Source organism: Vipera ursinii (genome assembly GCF_947247035.1).
Source record: "Vipera ursinii genome assembly, chromosome: 8".
NCBI classification, from domain to species: domain Eukaryota; kingdom Metazoa; phylum Chordata; class Lepidosauria; order Squamata; family Viperidae; genus Vipera; species Vipera ursinii.
In genome coordinates this window covers 16,891,429-16,906,944 of record NC_139519.1, presented here as the reverse complement: position 1 = coordinate 16,906,944, position 15,516 = coordinate 16,891,429, and the positions used below count along the sequence as shown (strand labels likewise).

General features: G+C 43.3%; 1 protein-coding gene across 1 annotated transcript in view; it reads left to right on the top strand.

Annotated features, from left to right (window-relative positions):
* Positions 1 to 14,528: 14,528 nt before the first annotated feature.
* ROBO3 (roundabout guidance receptor 3) overlaps positions 14,529 to 15,516 on the top strand; it is a gene marked incomplete at its 5' end in the record, with an annotated part of 235,330 nt that continues 234,342 nt past the window's right edge. The window contains one exon of the mRNA XM_083368521.1: positions 14,529 to 14,703. Coding sequence (XP_083224647.1) covers positions 14,529 to 14,703 — 175 coding nt within the window. The remainder of the gene's footprint in view (positions 14,704 to 15,516) is intronic.

The following is a 15,516-nucleotide window of genomic DNA, read 5'->3' as shown; positions in this document are numbered from 1 at the left end:
AATCATATTAAAGCAAGTAGAGACATGTGGAAGAACAAGTTTGAAAAGTCTTCATCGGGTGAATTTATCTTCTACTCTAAACAAAAGAAAAATTAATTATAAGCTTAAAAACTTAAAGAATCTGAAATAAATAGCAAAAAGCTAAATAACATTTTACTCTTGGAAAGTTCTAAATGGATTAAACATTCAGATAAATTTGAAGTGTTGAAACTTTTACAATGAGATTTTGGAATTTATAAAGAACAAACAGATTCTTGTAGGAAATGCATCTATTCTGGTTTTTGGAAGAAATAGCAGAGATAAATAACTTCATGATGTAAAAACTGGACAGTAGAAGGGACTAAAGATTTTATATAGAGAAAAAAAATGACTTTCTTTTCCTTGCAATTTTTAGTCTTTCTTTTTTTATTTTTTTTTTCTCTTTAAGTTTAGCTTGTATTAGATTATACTGTTATAGTCAACATTCTTAAAACAGTTATATAAAAATAAATAAAATGAAACATGTTTTTTTCTTTGTAGATTTAATAGATGTATTGATTTCTGTTCTTTAAAAAATAGGCTTGAACTCTGAAATCAGCTGACAAAGTGGGATATACATCAAATTAAACCATACATACATTAATTAAACCATGGGCTTTTCATACATGACAACTATTGGCCTAATGGTAAGATGCTCTTTATGTTAATTTAAAGCAGCATCTTATCAACATGAATAGATTTCCTACTGTCATAAAAGGCAGAAATACGCTACTAATCTCATTCCTTTATTTCATTTAAGACTGATAAAGAAAGGGATCTGAGTATCCTGGAATCCTGCTAGTTCAAAGGGACTCATTATAATATTTATTTAATGTTCCTTGTAATTTATTTAGCAAGGTTCCATAGTCTGGGGAAGATGCCTATAGTAGTCAGGCTGAAAGATGTGTCAGGGTATAAAGTTAACACCTTTATCTTTAAATAAAAAGGAATTTGCTATGGAGCTGAAGGAATCACTTGCAATGCTGAAACTCTGGACATGATTCAGAATTAGGACAGCACTTGAAAGCCTAGGTCACCACAGAGGAGAACTGTGTCATTTGTCCACTTATTTTATGAGCATGATGAATCTCTTTGATAAAATAAGCAATCCACACCCTTTCATGCTACAAGGGATACTTTGAAGAAAATGCTCAGATGGATTCATTTACCTGACAAGGAACCAGTCCTTCGGAAGAATCTCTTTGTACTAAGATGGCAGCACTGAGGGAGTTTCCTAACAGCAGAATAAAAAGCAATTTGATGGTGCTTGTTCTGATAATCACTCTTGCATTACTTGTCAGAATAGACAAAGGCAACAAGACTGCATGAATAAACAAAGTTTGAGCAAAAAGGAGCCTCAAGGGACATAAAGTTTTGTTCTCCATAAAGAACTTGGTTTCTTTGTTCTATATTAAGGACACTTCTTCAAATAGGCTAACAATATATTATTGGGTATTATATGTTAATTAATATATTAAAGCTATAAGCCACACAGCTTCTAGAGAATCTGGGTCATATGGCAAATTACTGAGATGGCAGTTATTTGCAAATGATCTGCCTGATTTGTGACCTAGGTAGAAGAAAGTCCAGTAGGCTGACATTAATGGCATATGAACCACTGCAAATTCAAATTCAGGGTTTTGCTACGCTCCTCACCAAGAACTGTCCATGGTCCTGCTCGGAAACTGAGTAGAATTGCCTGCCTCCAGGACAGAAGATATTAAATGGTTTTGTAGGCCATTCAGAAGCAGTCCAGTTGGGAAATTGTGAGATGTTCTCAATCTGTCAGTCATCCACTCTTCTCTCTGATGGAATGTCTTGGGTGAATAGTGGTAAACTGGAAGGAAGGAAGGAAGGAAGGAAGGAAGGAAGGAAGGAAGGAAGGAAGGAAGGATATCTGGAATTGCTATGAAGCTTGGACAAATGAGCTGAATCTTTCTCCTGGTGGCTGGAAATGACTGGAATTCTAGCTTCTAGACTTGATTATAGTTTGGAAATCTTTCTCTACATGTGTTAGCTAGAGACTTGATTTTAAGACAACGACAGTATTAACAGGATGAAATTTTTCATCTTTTTGAAAACTTTTAACGGGTACTGTCTATTCATGGAGTGCTTTCCCATCAAAGTATTGTTGAAAAACGTCTCACACAAATTACCTTTAGAGAGCAAAATAAACTGTAGACTCGACAATGTAATATTTGTTTACCCTTTCATAAGGGTTATGAAAAGTCTACTAGATTCTGCCATGCACTGCTGCATTGACAGATTTCTGATCGTGGCCATATGTATTTCTTGCTTCATTATCCCAAAAATCTTTTGTAGCATGTCATTTTCATTCCATCACAGTCCAGTCTGGTTTTTACAACAGATGAAGGGAAGCATAAGACAGCCCTGGAGAGCACTAGATGATGCCCAGCTTAAGGAACAAAACCTTGCCAATCATTGCTTTCAAGCAGATTTTAAAGACAGTTCTGTGCAGTAGGTATTCTTTGTTTCAGAGCCGATGTCTTTATGATTTCATTGAGCTGCATTATTTTACTCCTCTGCACGTATCTTTTAACATAAGGCATGCTTGTTTTCTACTTGTACTGTGTTCGTTGTTACTGGAGCTACACTATGGAGAAAAACAAGATACAGGTGACACTGTTACCTGGTATTTTTCAAACAGATTGCAAAGACAGCTCTCAGACTTCCAAACAAGCCATGCTGTTCAGCCTACTGGGAGTCATCAGACAACAGATTGAGAAAGTGCAACATTTGTAAAAGCTGAATTAAAACAAGCAACTTTGTCACATTGGATTTTTTTTGTTTATTTATTTATTTATTTTTATTACATTTATATCCCGCCCTTCACCGAAGACTCAGGGCGGCTTACAAGCTTAGCAGTAGCCTTCATTCTATGTATATGCCTGTTTCTTTTTTTGGCCTTCTCATTGCGCTTCCTGGTTACTCGTTCGTTTAGGCTCTCTAAAAACGTCCCAAAGTAAAACTGTTGCTCTTTCCTGATCTTGCTGCTTCTGATTTCATGTCAGTTCAACCCTAACTACTAATTTTCTGAATTCCCCACAAGAATTATGGAAAAGCATACTTGAAGCTCCAGCAGGGAAGGAAAGATACGAATGAACTCTCCTTAATCTAGTTGCCATGGTTCTAAACGTGAGCATTTTTCCCCCTATTTAACATTTAAAATAATGAAATCCCAGTAATATAAATCCAAAGGAAATCTTGAATGCCGGGTATGATTTGGCTGTTAGACTCCAAAGTGCTACAAGATTTGCACCCTGGACAGAAATGGAGTTGGGATGCTTTTTTAATGTTACATATATATATATATGTATATGTATATGTATATATATATATATATATATATATATATATATATATATATATATATATATATATATATATATATATATATATATATATATGGGAGGCGGGTCAATTCTTGGTGTTGGGGTTATATCTAAGCAATAAATGTTTGTGGGCAGTAGCGATGCAGCTGCTGCTCACCTTTTTAAATACGGTTCTAAAGATAGATTATAGAGATGGGCTAAGTCTTACACTCAATGTTCTTTCAGCCTCAGAACAAAATAAAGAAGTGAGAAGGTAACGGATGAACTGGGAAACCGCTGCTCTCACATCCCTGTCTCTTTTCACAAACCGTTTAGCTTTATTTCAGGTTTTTTTCTCACCCAACCTTACAATAGACTAGAATAGAGCTGGAAGGGACCTTGGAGGTCTTCTAGTCCAGCCCCCTGCTCAAGCAAGAGGACCTATACTATCTCAGACAGGTGATTGCCCAGTCTCTTTTTAAAAACTTCCAGTGGTGGAGCACCCACGATTTCTGGGGGCAAGCTGTTCCTCATAAAGTACAAGCTCACAATTGGCGGTTCCCCCATTTCCATGAAGGCCATCTTCAACAGCAGCTCCTTATAGTCCAACCTTCTCTGAATAGGGCTCATTTACTTTCTTCTGATGATCTGCTGCATGTAGATATGATATATCCAGTGCTTTTTTTTGTAAAAGAAAAAGGTGCCGGAACTCACACATGTCATGCAACCCGCCTTGCCTATCCTACAAGGTTCCATCCAAAAAAAGGTGCCGGAACTCCGTTCTGAGCGTTCTACGAGAAAAAAAGCCCTGGATATATCTCCCTCTCGTACCATAAAAGGCAGAGTTGTCCATCCTACTTGGTGACTAACCAGATCTTGGAGAAAGCTCACCCGTTTGTTGTTTTTTTTTTGTGCACACTGCAAAGGTGGAGTGCTGCTCTTCTAGTCCATTCTTCATTGAAATGCAAATTAATTTCCTCTTCTGACTACTGCACAGTGCTTTTCCTGCAGGAGACTGGGCCCAGTCCAGCTACGTATTTCTTCTGTCCCTCTGTTCTTTGGACTGAGTTTTCCTTCCCAAGCTCATCTCATTAATATAGATATGACTTTCCCTCCTGACATTCATTTGTCATGCCTTTTTATCTCTGTTGTACTCTCTGGCAATTTTCATTCTGTCCCCTCCTGGTGTGTATGAGTTAGAGCGTTAATCTCTACCTTGTCATCTCTCCCTCCCAGCATATGCTCTTTTTTCCCTTCGCATCTTCAGCAACTGCGTTGCTCTGGGGAGTCACAAAAACCTCCCAGGCTCAGCTGGGAGAATTGGGAGGAACGGGTATAATGTTGGGGCAAGCCACATGCTTTTGGGATGGCCAGAAGATGGACTGAGATATATGGGTGGGTGTGTTTGCCATCCCAGGTTTGGATTGTTGGACTGCTGCTGTGGGGAAAAGAAGAGGAGGAAAAAAGTATGAGATACGTTTGCTGTCTTGAGTTGTTTATAAAATAACAAAGGCAGAATATAAGTAAAATAAGTAAATAATGGCTAAATTAATATCCACCAAAGTATCTAAGATGAAAAAAAAGATGGACTGGCTCCCGAAACTGTTCTTTATATATTTGAAATGGGAGGTATGTTGGTCTGCACACCCAGCTGCCAGTTATATACATTTGTTTTGAGAGGCTACCACATGAGGACTGAACAGGCATGCAATCATTCTGATTTCATATGTATTTATAATTTGCTTACTGCTAAAGTCTGGTCTCTGGGCTTACACAGTCATCTGTGTCCCACAATTCTCTCCAGAGTTTACAGGAAGTTTACAGGAAGTAGATAGAATCTCTTACAGTACTGGTTTAGATCTGGGGTAGGCAACCTTGGCTCTTTTATGACTCGTGGACTTCAGCTCCCAGAATTCCTGAGCCAGCATGGCTAAGCATGGAAACCTCTCCCTTTCCCCTCAGCATGGCTGGCTCAGGAATTCTGAGAGTTGAAGTCCACAAGTCATAAAGTGGCCTAGGCCTGGGCCAGGGGTAGGCAACCTTGGCTCTTTGTCGTAGTGAATTCCACAGGTTAATTGTGCAATTAACAATTACTGTGGCAATGAATTACTGTGGCAATTACTGTGGCAATGAATTCCACAAGTTAATTATTATATTTCAGACACATTATGCAGAGATCTAGTTCTCTGGAGAAGTCTGTAATGTTGGGAAAGGGAAAAGGAAAAAGGAAGAAGAGGATGACCAACAGCAATGGATGGATTCAATTAGAGCAACAATTGGGAAAGACTGTTAAAAGACCTGGTTGGTGACAGATTCTCCTAAAAAATGTCTACCTATGAGTTGATATTGACTTGATGGCACTTAATCATCATAAAATCCTTAGCCAGAACATGCCAAATATGATCTGAGCATGTTCTGTCTCTCGATTGTCTTTCTTTCAAGCTAAAGAGTTTGAAACGTGTAGGCTTTTCTCACAAGGAAGTTCTATGGAACATTTTGCCTACGTTCTTCTGTTCTTTTTCCAGCTCTGCTTTATCCTTTTTAAATGCAGCAACTACATTTGTATTCTATCCTCCAGAAGGAGGTAGTATTTTTTCCAAGATGGACATTTGTATTCGTAATCCTTGATAATGATACTTAGCATGGACTTTGACTTCCTTACAACTCCCACACCTGTTCATTAAGTTATCTACTATAGCCTCAAGAGCTTGTTCCTTGTTACCTATAGACACCTCAGACCTGACCAGCATATATGTGAAATTAGAGCTTTTTGCCCCGCTGTGTATAACTTTACTTAGACTGAGTTGCACTTGCAATTTGATTGAACATTATCCCAATTTAAGAAGGTCTTTATAGAGTGTTTTACAAGCACGTTTGGTTCCTATCACCCTGAATATTTTTGCATCATCCACAAACTGGGTCAACTGATTGCATGTATCTAAATCGAGATCATTTATGAACAAATTAAAAAACAACAGACCTGTCACAGATCCTCATAAACCTCTCTTCTAGTTTCTTTCCCTTGATAAAATTTCCCAATTATTTCTGTACGTGACATTCTGTTTTTTTAACTAGTTAGCAATCAATAAAAGTGTACAAACCGCAAGAATTAAGTTTACTCAAGAACCTTTGATGATAAACATTGTTAGATGTTCTCTGAAAATTCAAGCCTAAAGTGTCAACATGTCTGGCAGTGAGGCAGACTTTTCCTTTGCAGAATACAAAAGCAATTGCCTTTTCTTCCAGTCAGGCGGGTTGTCCACGGCTGGCTGGGGAATTCTGGGAGTTGAATTCTTAAAGTTGCCAAGGTTGGACACCCCTGCAATGGGGTTTATTCCTCTTTGTATCTTTTCTTTGCCGATGGCCTATCATTTCCATGATCTTCTCTGAATCTCTTTTTAAAAGTTGATGTCCCATTTGTATGGAACACTTCCGGTTGCCCCTGCCCACTTCTCCAAATGTTCTGCTGCAGTTCCTGGCTCCTGTCATATATTCAGACAAAAGGTATATATATTTGGGAGGACAATGTGACCAGTTTAAAAGCAGAATGATTACAATGCTGAGCAGGCAGCCTAGCTGATCCAAAGGGAAAAGACAGCAACCACATGTTCAGTTGCTTTTATGGAAATGTAGCGTCTATAGTCAGCCGTTCTTGTGACATTAGTCTGTCAAAATGCTGATGGTAGTGGTGGGGCTCCTAACTCTGTCCTTCATAAGAGGTTCTCCTCTGAGTTCCCTAATTGACACAGAATGACAATTGAACAGCCAGTGCCAAAATGGGTAGACAGAAGGTGCCTTTAAGTTGGTTGCTTAGGTGTCATTTGCTATTCTCACCTCTGGATGATCCTCCTTGCTGCGGTGGGGGGGGGGAAGCTGGGAGTTTTGAAATCCTGTCCCTGTTTATGTGGGGGTCTCAGATATGCTAAAAATGTGTCCAGAGTGGAATGAGACAGGTTCAATCTCGTCACCAGCTTCTGATGAGTGTAAGCAATCCACTTAAAATGCAAGCCCCTCCCAAACAGAGCCTTCGTGGTCCATCCTTTGATAGAGCTGGGATAGAGACCATCTGTCCCTTTTCATTTAGCTCCATGATGGACCCTGAGCTGTTCTGGCACATTAAGGTGCTGTCAGGGAACGATGCTAATGGCTTAAATGACAGAGGAGGCAGTTCAGGGATGGCAACGCGAAAACCTTATGTGTGTTTTTTATATCCACGGAATAGCTAGATAACCTTTATGGCTGAAAAGCAGAATGTATCAGGGACATTCCAGCCAATGCATTAGATGTATTTAGATCACCCATGTTGATTCATTCAATAGTTTCTACAAAAGAGAGAGAGAGAGAGAGAGAGAGAGAGAGAGAGAGAGAAAGAAAGAAAATAAAATCAGACCAATGGTGCCCAGGTGCAACTACCCTCCAACGAAAACCAGCCATGTTGGTTTGTTGCTGCGGTTTTCAGACTGAGGGCATTTGCAACAGGAAAGGGCAAAGGACTGTGCTTGCTGAATTACCAGCATCAGCAGCTGTAGCCACCATGCCCGACAGTTAAGCCACTGGGAGTTTTGGTCCAGCAATGACTTGAAGGCCACCTGTGTCTGTTCTAAATTGACCTGCTTTGTGAGAATATTCAGAGCACTTGACTTGCAATGAGGTCTTCTGAATCCTTTGTCATCTTGATGCCTATCTTCACTTGTCTTTTGTAATCAAGGCGAGGCTACTGCAGCGGAGTTTCCTTTGAAGTTTCAGCTTACGTAGAATGCAAAAACTCGGATGCTGACATGCAGGTCATTAAAATTCAAACTACATTGTGACTTATAACACACTGGGTAATCCCAGTGATTCTATGGAAAACTTCCATTGGTTGTGATTTTGTTCTGCTGGGAATTCTGGGAGTTTAAAGTTGCTGAGTTTAAGAAACATTGCTGGCTGAGGAATTCTGGGAGTTGAAGTCCACAAGTCATAAAAGGGTCAAGTTTGAAGACCCCTGGTGTAGGAAGTCCTCTTTAGTGAAGCACTTGGCAGGACTTCCCCTTTGACAACCAAGTGATTATTTTGACACTTAGGCTTTTAAATCTTAAACATCTTCAGCATCAGCATCCACAACAATAACATCATCTAGAGTATCTCTACTCTATGGGCCTTTATTCAGATGCAGCTTCAGTCTATATCTGATCTGTGCAAGGTGCTGAGTAGGGCACAGTTGCAGAATTTTGCTGACTAAATTTTGACCTTCAGGGGCTTTGTGATGGAAAACACAAATCAATGAGGGAAGAAGTAGATGGATGCAAGTACTGGAAAGTGATCAGATGTGCTTCCTCAGCACACCTCAGATTTAGAAGTCCCACCTTCTGCACAGGGATCAACTGGATCTCCATGGATCGCATGAGCCACCTAGTTGTGTCCCACCAATGCTGTGCACTTGATGTGGCTCTGACTTCGCAGGAAGGCCCTCTTCCAGGCAAGAGTGGGGTGGAGCTACTCAGCATGGCCCCCAACCCTTATCACACATTATTTTCCCACATCTTAACAGCATTAAAGTGACAGAGCTTTTGCTTTTAGTGATCAAATTTAGTAATCAACAAACTTGGCTAGTTCTTCCCTAGTAAATACCAGTTTAAAAGTGGGGGGGGGGAGTGTCAGGGAAGGAATCCTGTTTTTATTCCTCTGTTGCGACTGTGATTTTTTTTTGCTAAGTCATTCGTTCAAGATCAATATTCTTCTGGCTGAGGAATTCTGGGAGCTGAAGTCCACAAAATCTTAAAGTTGTCAAGGTTGCAGATCCCCGCTCTAGACGTTTGACTCTTTTCCAAAAAACTATCTTGAAACCAACGTTTGGGTGACTACACCTCAAGGTTTTCCCATGGGAGAATATGGCAGAATTAGTTCTAACTTACACACAGTCACAGATCACAGACCAGACTAGCTATATTCAAAAACGTAACAGGTTTTCTTCTGCAGTGTGTGTGTGTGGGGGGGGAAATAAAAGATTAAAAAAAATACATCAGAGAAGTAATTTGAACTGTAATATGTGCAATATCAAAAACCTTTTCCTATCACTTAGAATATCCTTTTGGGGCCATGCAGTCATGTCGTGCACTAAATCACGAAAGTTACCTGAAAGATGGTATTTATTCATCTGTATGATTGAATTGGAGATTTGTAACATTCAAATAAAGATCATCAGCCAATCCATGGTGAATGAGGAATCCAATGTTTAATACTGAATTCTCATCAACATAGCTCAGCATGAAGACATGGACTGGAGAGGTTCTACAAACATGCCCTTAGAAATGAATTCAGATTATTAATCCAAATATGGTTGTTGTTGGAACTAGGGTGATTCAAGCTATGTCTTATTTCTTGGTTGTCTAGATAATAATTAGAGCTTGATGATTTTCTTAAGGACTGTGATGTCAAATCCATATTTAATTTCCCAGGAGTTCCCCTAATAAACGTGATATACAGATATCAAGTTTATATACTATCTGCTGAAAGTCTGTTGGATTTGACAATATTTTTTCTTCACAATTCCAGGAGTATAAAATAAGACAGGGGGAATCCCCCCAAAGTGTCATTGCCTGGGTCAGTTTCTACAGAGACTCTTGGAGTTGCTATTCATGAGTCCCAGTTCCCATCACAATCCTTGTTCCCTTGGAGCTAATTTTAGACATTTCTCCATAAGTCCCATGTTCTTTTGAGAACACTATGCTAACCAGTGCCATAGCTGGTCACTGCTTGCCTTATGTGCCAGGAGGATATGTCTAAGAGCGCCACCTGGTGAGGTCAGTAACAATAATGGCTTCATAGAAGATGCTCCAGAATGTCCAAAATGCCTTCATCTGCAAGTTGCTTTCTCTAGTAATGAAGGTCAGTTATGGCTCCCTCTCCTGCTTTTGCACATTCAACAACACAAAAAGGCATTTCTTCAGAGTTCATTCCAGCTTCTGTTCAACTCCTCTCTACAGCTCTTTGCTTACTTGGATATCCATTTGGATTTCCAGAAAATTCCTACCAAGCAAAAGGGGACGTATGAGTGTGGCTAATTCACCAACCCACTTTCAGAGAATGATTTGGAGCAGCTTCCATTCCATTCCCTCTCTCTTCTCCTTCCTGTTATAAAGTTCCATTGGGGAAGACCAATGGACAGTGGAGAGAGAATCGAGCCTTCTGGCTTACCTATGGTTTGGTTAACTGGTTCATTCAATACAGAATAATTAGCTGTTGATTCAGAGAATAAAGTAAGCTATCATGTGGGCCCCAATTGGGAGGAGGAGGAGAAGAAAGAAAGAAAGAGAAAGAGAAAAAGAAAGAAAGAAAGAAAGAAAGAAAGAAAGAAAGAAGAAAGAAAGAAAGAAAGAAAGAAAGAAAGAAAGAAAGAAAGAAAGAAAGAAAGAAAGAAAGAAAGAAAGAAAGAAAGCACTCTTCCATCATTTTTCATTTTCAAAAAATATACGAGGAACTGAAGACATTTTTGTAAAAAATGTTGCTACGTGAAAATACTTGGCTTTGAAAATTCTGGTTTCTCTGTCTCTCCCTCTCTCCTCTCTCCCTTCCCCTTTTTCTCCCTCTTTCTCCCCCCCTCTCCCTCTCCCCTCCTTCCCCTCTCCTTCTCTCTCTCCCTCCTCTCCCCTCAGTTCCCCCTCTTTCCTTCCCATCTCTCCCTCTCTCTTTTCTTCTCTCCCTCTCTCCTCTCCCTCCTTTCTCTCTTTCCTTTTCCCTCCCTCCCTCCTCTCTTCCAGAACCTGAAGGCATCTTAGGTGTGTTTAGTGTGTCCTGATGCCAATGGCCATTAGGTCTCCCCACCCCCACTGCAGGGTTTGCTGTCCTTGGGTCCAGCAGAAGTGTTCAGCCTCGTATACTCAAGCAAAATAAGCACTTTCTTCAAGTGCAGCCTGTGGCACTGCAGAAGTTGGCAGGCTAAAATGTCTGTTGTAAAAGGAACCCAGGCCTTGAAGGAACAACGCTGCTGAAGGCAGTCAAGGACTTGGCAGCTACGGATCTTCGGTTGGGAAACACACTAGTACATATTCAGCAAGAAACGATTCCAAAACTGTCAGAAAATTGACTTTATTTTACTTGGTCGATTCATTGATTTGGGCTGGGAATTAAATGTTTCATGGGACCCAGCCAAGCAGGAAGTCCTGAGAGACAGAAAGTTAAGGATGAAAATCATCCTTCCCATTTGGAAGATTCCGATTTAGAAAGCCAAACAGATTGGGGAATTAAGAAAAAAAAACATGGAGAATTGAGAAGAATATTGATCTCGAACGAATGACTTAGCAAAAAAAAATCACAGTAGTCGCAACAGAGGAATAAAAACAGGATTCCTTCCCCGACACTTGCACCACCACCCCACTTTAAAACTGGTGTTTACTAGGGAAGAACTAGCCAAGTTTGTTGATTACTAAATTTGATCACTAAAAGCAAAAGCTCTGTCACTTTAATGCTGTTAAGATGTGGGAAAAATAATGTGTGATAAGGGTTGGGGGCCATGCTGAGTAGCTCCACCCCACTCTTGCCTGGAAGAGGGCCTTCCTGCGAAGTCAGAGCCACATCAAGTGCACAGCATTGGTGGGACACAACTAGGTGGCTCATGCGATCCACGGAGATCTGGTTGATCCCTGTGCAGAAGGTGGGACTTCTAAGTCTGAGGTGTGCTGAGGAAGCACATCTGATCACTTTCCAGTACTTGCATCCATCTGCTTCTTCCCTCATTGATTTGTGTTTTCCATCACAAAGCCCCTGAAGGTCAAAATTTACTCAGCAAAACTCTGCAACTGTGCCCTACTCGGCACCTTGCACAGATCAGATATAGACTGAAGCTGCATCTGAATAAAGGCCCATAGAGTAGAGATACTCTAGATGATGTTATTGTTGTGGATGCTGATGCTGAAGATGTTTAAGATTTAAAAGCCTAAGTGTCAAAATAATCATTTGGTTGTCAAAAGGGGAGGTCCTGCCAAGTGCTGGGCAAGTTTCACTAAAGAGGACTTCCTACACCAGGGGTCTTCAAACTTGGCAACTTTTAAGACTTGTAGACTTCAACTCCCAGAATTCTGAGAGTTGAAGTCCACGGGTCTTAAAGTTGCCGAGTTTGAAAACCCCTGTCCTACACCCTTCAGAATTTTCTCATTCTACTGGTGAGTAGGCTGCTTGAGACAGGATCTCAATACTGGATGGCATCTCCGTTCCCCAAAGTAGTCACCCAAAGTCTTGGGGAGCTCTCCTCAAGCTGCTGACTGGGACCCTAGGCTTCTGATCCCACAGTTATGCTCTGAATGGTACCACCATCTCCCCTTCACTTCATTTGACTGAAAGGCTGAAAGATTGAAGATCGAAAGACTGAAAGAAGAAGACCTTGTCTTCCAGTTGGCCACAGGCAAGTAGTAGAAGGCAGCCTTTCAGACATGCCAGATATCTTCTTCCTAAGGTTCTTTTCCACCAAGGATATGAAGGAGGGATGAGTAGGAAGTGGTAGGTGGAGGCCCCCATCGGTCTGCTGGTGGGGAATGGACATTTGACCAGATCCCTTAGAAAGCTTTTGAAATTAAACTGGCTGTGATCTTAGGAGAGCTAATGGTCCATGTCCCTATAGGATAGGGGGGTCTTCAAACTTGGCAACTTTAAGACTTGCGGACGTCAACTCCTGGAATTCCTCAGCCATTCTGGGAGTTGAAGTCCAGAAGTTGTAAAGTTGCCAGGTTTGAAGACCCCTGCTATAGCAAAGCCTCTTGAGGCACTGACCCATTCCCCTTTCTTTCTTTCTTAGCAGAAACTCTTTCTTCTTTTGCAGAGATCTTCTTTCTTCTTTAGAGCTTCCCTTCTCAGCTGAAAGGAAGGCTGGAATTTATTCTTCCAGTCGCTTCTTCTAAGCTTTGCTCCCCTCAATGTTTATTCAGAGGGTAAATTTCTAGGAGCACAAAGGTCTTTGCTTCTGTGCCTAACAGAAAAAAAATCTGCATGTGATGCTGACTCCTTCCCCAGCACCAGACACTCCTGCTGATCTGTGCAAGGTGTTTGCCACCCCAGGCAAGGGAGACTTGCCATGCTCAGGAGCTATGTGGGCCTGCTCTGAATCAAACCTCCAAAAGGGAGCAAGGTTGCATTTCCCCAGCCATCCACCCACTGGATCTCCATCTGGGAATCTTTCTTTCTTTCTTTCTTTCTTTCTTTCTTTCTTTCTTTCTTTCTTTCTTTCTTTCTTTCTTTCTTTCTTTCTTTCTTTCTTTCTTTCTTTCTTTCTTTCTTTCTTTCTTTCTTTCTTTCTTTCTTTCTTCCTTTTTTTCCATGTGGAATTTCCAAATCTGGGTTCCTCCTTCTGCCAAATCGGAGCATTGATCCACCTAGGCCAGTACATTGGTGGGGTGGGGGTGGGGTGGGGTGCGCAGCTGCAGCTTTTCAAAGTGTGCCAAAGGGAGGTTTATGGCTTGCTTTTTTGAAAAGCCACCCAGGGATTAAATTTGGGAAGGGGGGGGCAGAATCTCTCCCAGAAGTGAAGCAACCTTTCTTTCTCTTTCCAAAAGAGATGGGAGAGTTTATATCACTTGGAACTTTCCTTCTCCCCCCCTCCCCCCCGCCACCCCCAAACCAGCAATTTCTGCTCCCCCCCCCCCGGCTGCCACTTCCCTCCTTCAAGTCTGAAACGGTGCAGTTGAGGCTCATAACTATCCGGGCAGCTCTTTTGGGCGCGGGCGTGTGTGTGTGTGTGGGGGGGGGGGGAGTTAGTTGCTGACCAGGGGCTGCCTCGGCCCGCGCGGTCTTTTCCTTTCCGCCTTGGCGGAGGTTTCCTTTTTTGGGGGGTGGGGGTGGGGGAGCGTGTGTGTGTGGGGGGGTAAGGCAGGCGTCGCATTGCTCTGCGCATCGCCCTCCAGGGAGACTTATGAATCCAATAACGAAAGCTTTATTGGTGGCAGCGCCTGCCTTCTGCCCCCCCCGCCCCCCCCCCCCCCGCCCAGGAGCTCCGGCCCGGCCCAGCCGCGGAAGGAAGGAGGGGACAGAGAGCCGCCGGGCGGGCCAGCCAGCCAGGAGGCGCAGAGCAGCAGCAGCAGCAGCGCTGCAGAGGCGGCGGGGACCGGCGCTCCACGCTCGCCCGGCGCCGCCTCCTCCTCCTCCTCCTCCTCCGGATGCCAGCACAGGCTGCGGCGGAGGCGGCGGCGGGCATCTGGAGCGGCGGCCAGGATGCTGCGCTACCTGCTGAAGACGCTGCTGCAGATGAACCTCTTCGCTGACTCGCTGGCGGCCGGCGACGGCTTGGCCAACTCTTCGGAGTTGTTGCTCAGCCTCAACTCTTCGGCTCTGGCCGCGCTCAGCCCCGGCGGCTTCCTGGACCTGGCCAACGTAACCGGTGGCAACGGTGAGGGGCGACGGGGCGGGGGGGCGGGCAGGCGGTTGAGCCGGGAAGGGCCCCCCCTCCCCAAGCCTCGACCTGCCGGCGGAAGGCAGGGAAGGGCTCAGTCCGAGCCGGCGCTGGCAGCGGCGGGAGGGAAGGTGGGAGGACGCTCTGTACATGCTCAGAGACAGGCTTGCGGATGGCCGGTTTGGGACGCCGGGTTTTCTTTCGGGGCTCAAGGCAGCCGAGTTTTTCCTTCGCTGCCTGCAGCCCCCCAAGCGACCCCACCCCCGTTAACAGAGATAGCCGGGGCTATCCGATTTCACGCCCGAGGCTGGACGTGAATCCGAGTTTAGTCACTCCGGTCCCTGCAGTGGTTTCCCAGCCCCCCACCCCCACCCCCAGTGGATCCAAAGATTCAGGCTCTGTGACCTCTTAACACGTGTCGGGTTGGGGGTTCAGGCCAAAGTCCGGTGGCTGGTTTGGGGGCGAAAGAGAGACGGCTGACTTTCTTTTTTAAGCCATGTGGAGGAAAGTGTGCCAGGGAGGCTCATAGCATCTTCCCATTTGAGGGGCGAGCCTGGTGCCTCCCACCCATTCACACGTGCACGTGTCTCACTCGGGAAAGTCTCAAGAGTGCATCTCCGAAAAATCCTTTGTTCCAGAATGCTTTTTCTCTCCGGGGAAATGTGCCCAGTGCGGACACGTGTCGCTTCTCCCCACGTGTGCGGGATGCGGGGGAGGGGCTTTTTGATTGGGATCATTACTTCTCTGCTCACGGATCTCTTTCTCGTATTCGAGTGCTGAGAATCATTTAAAACGGGGGGGGGGGCGATT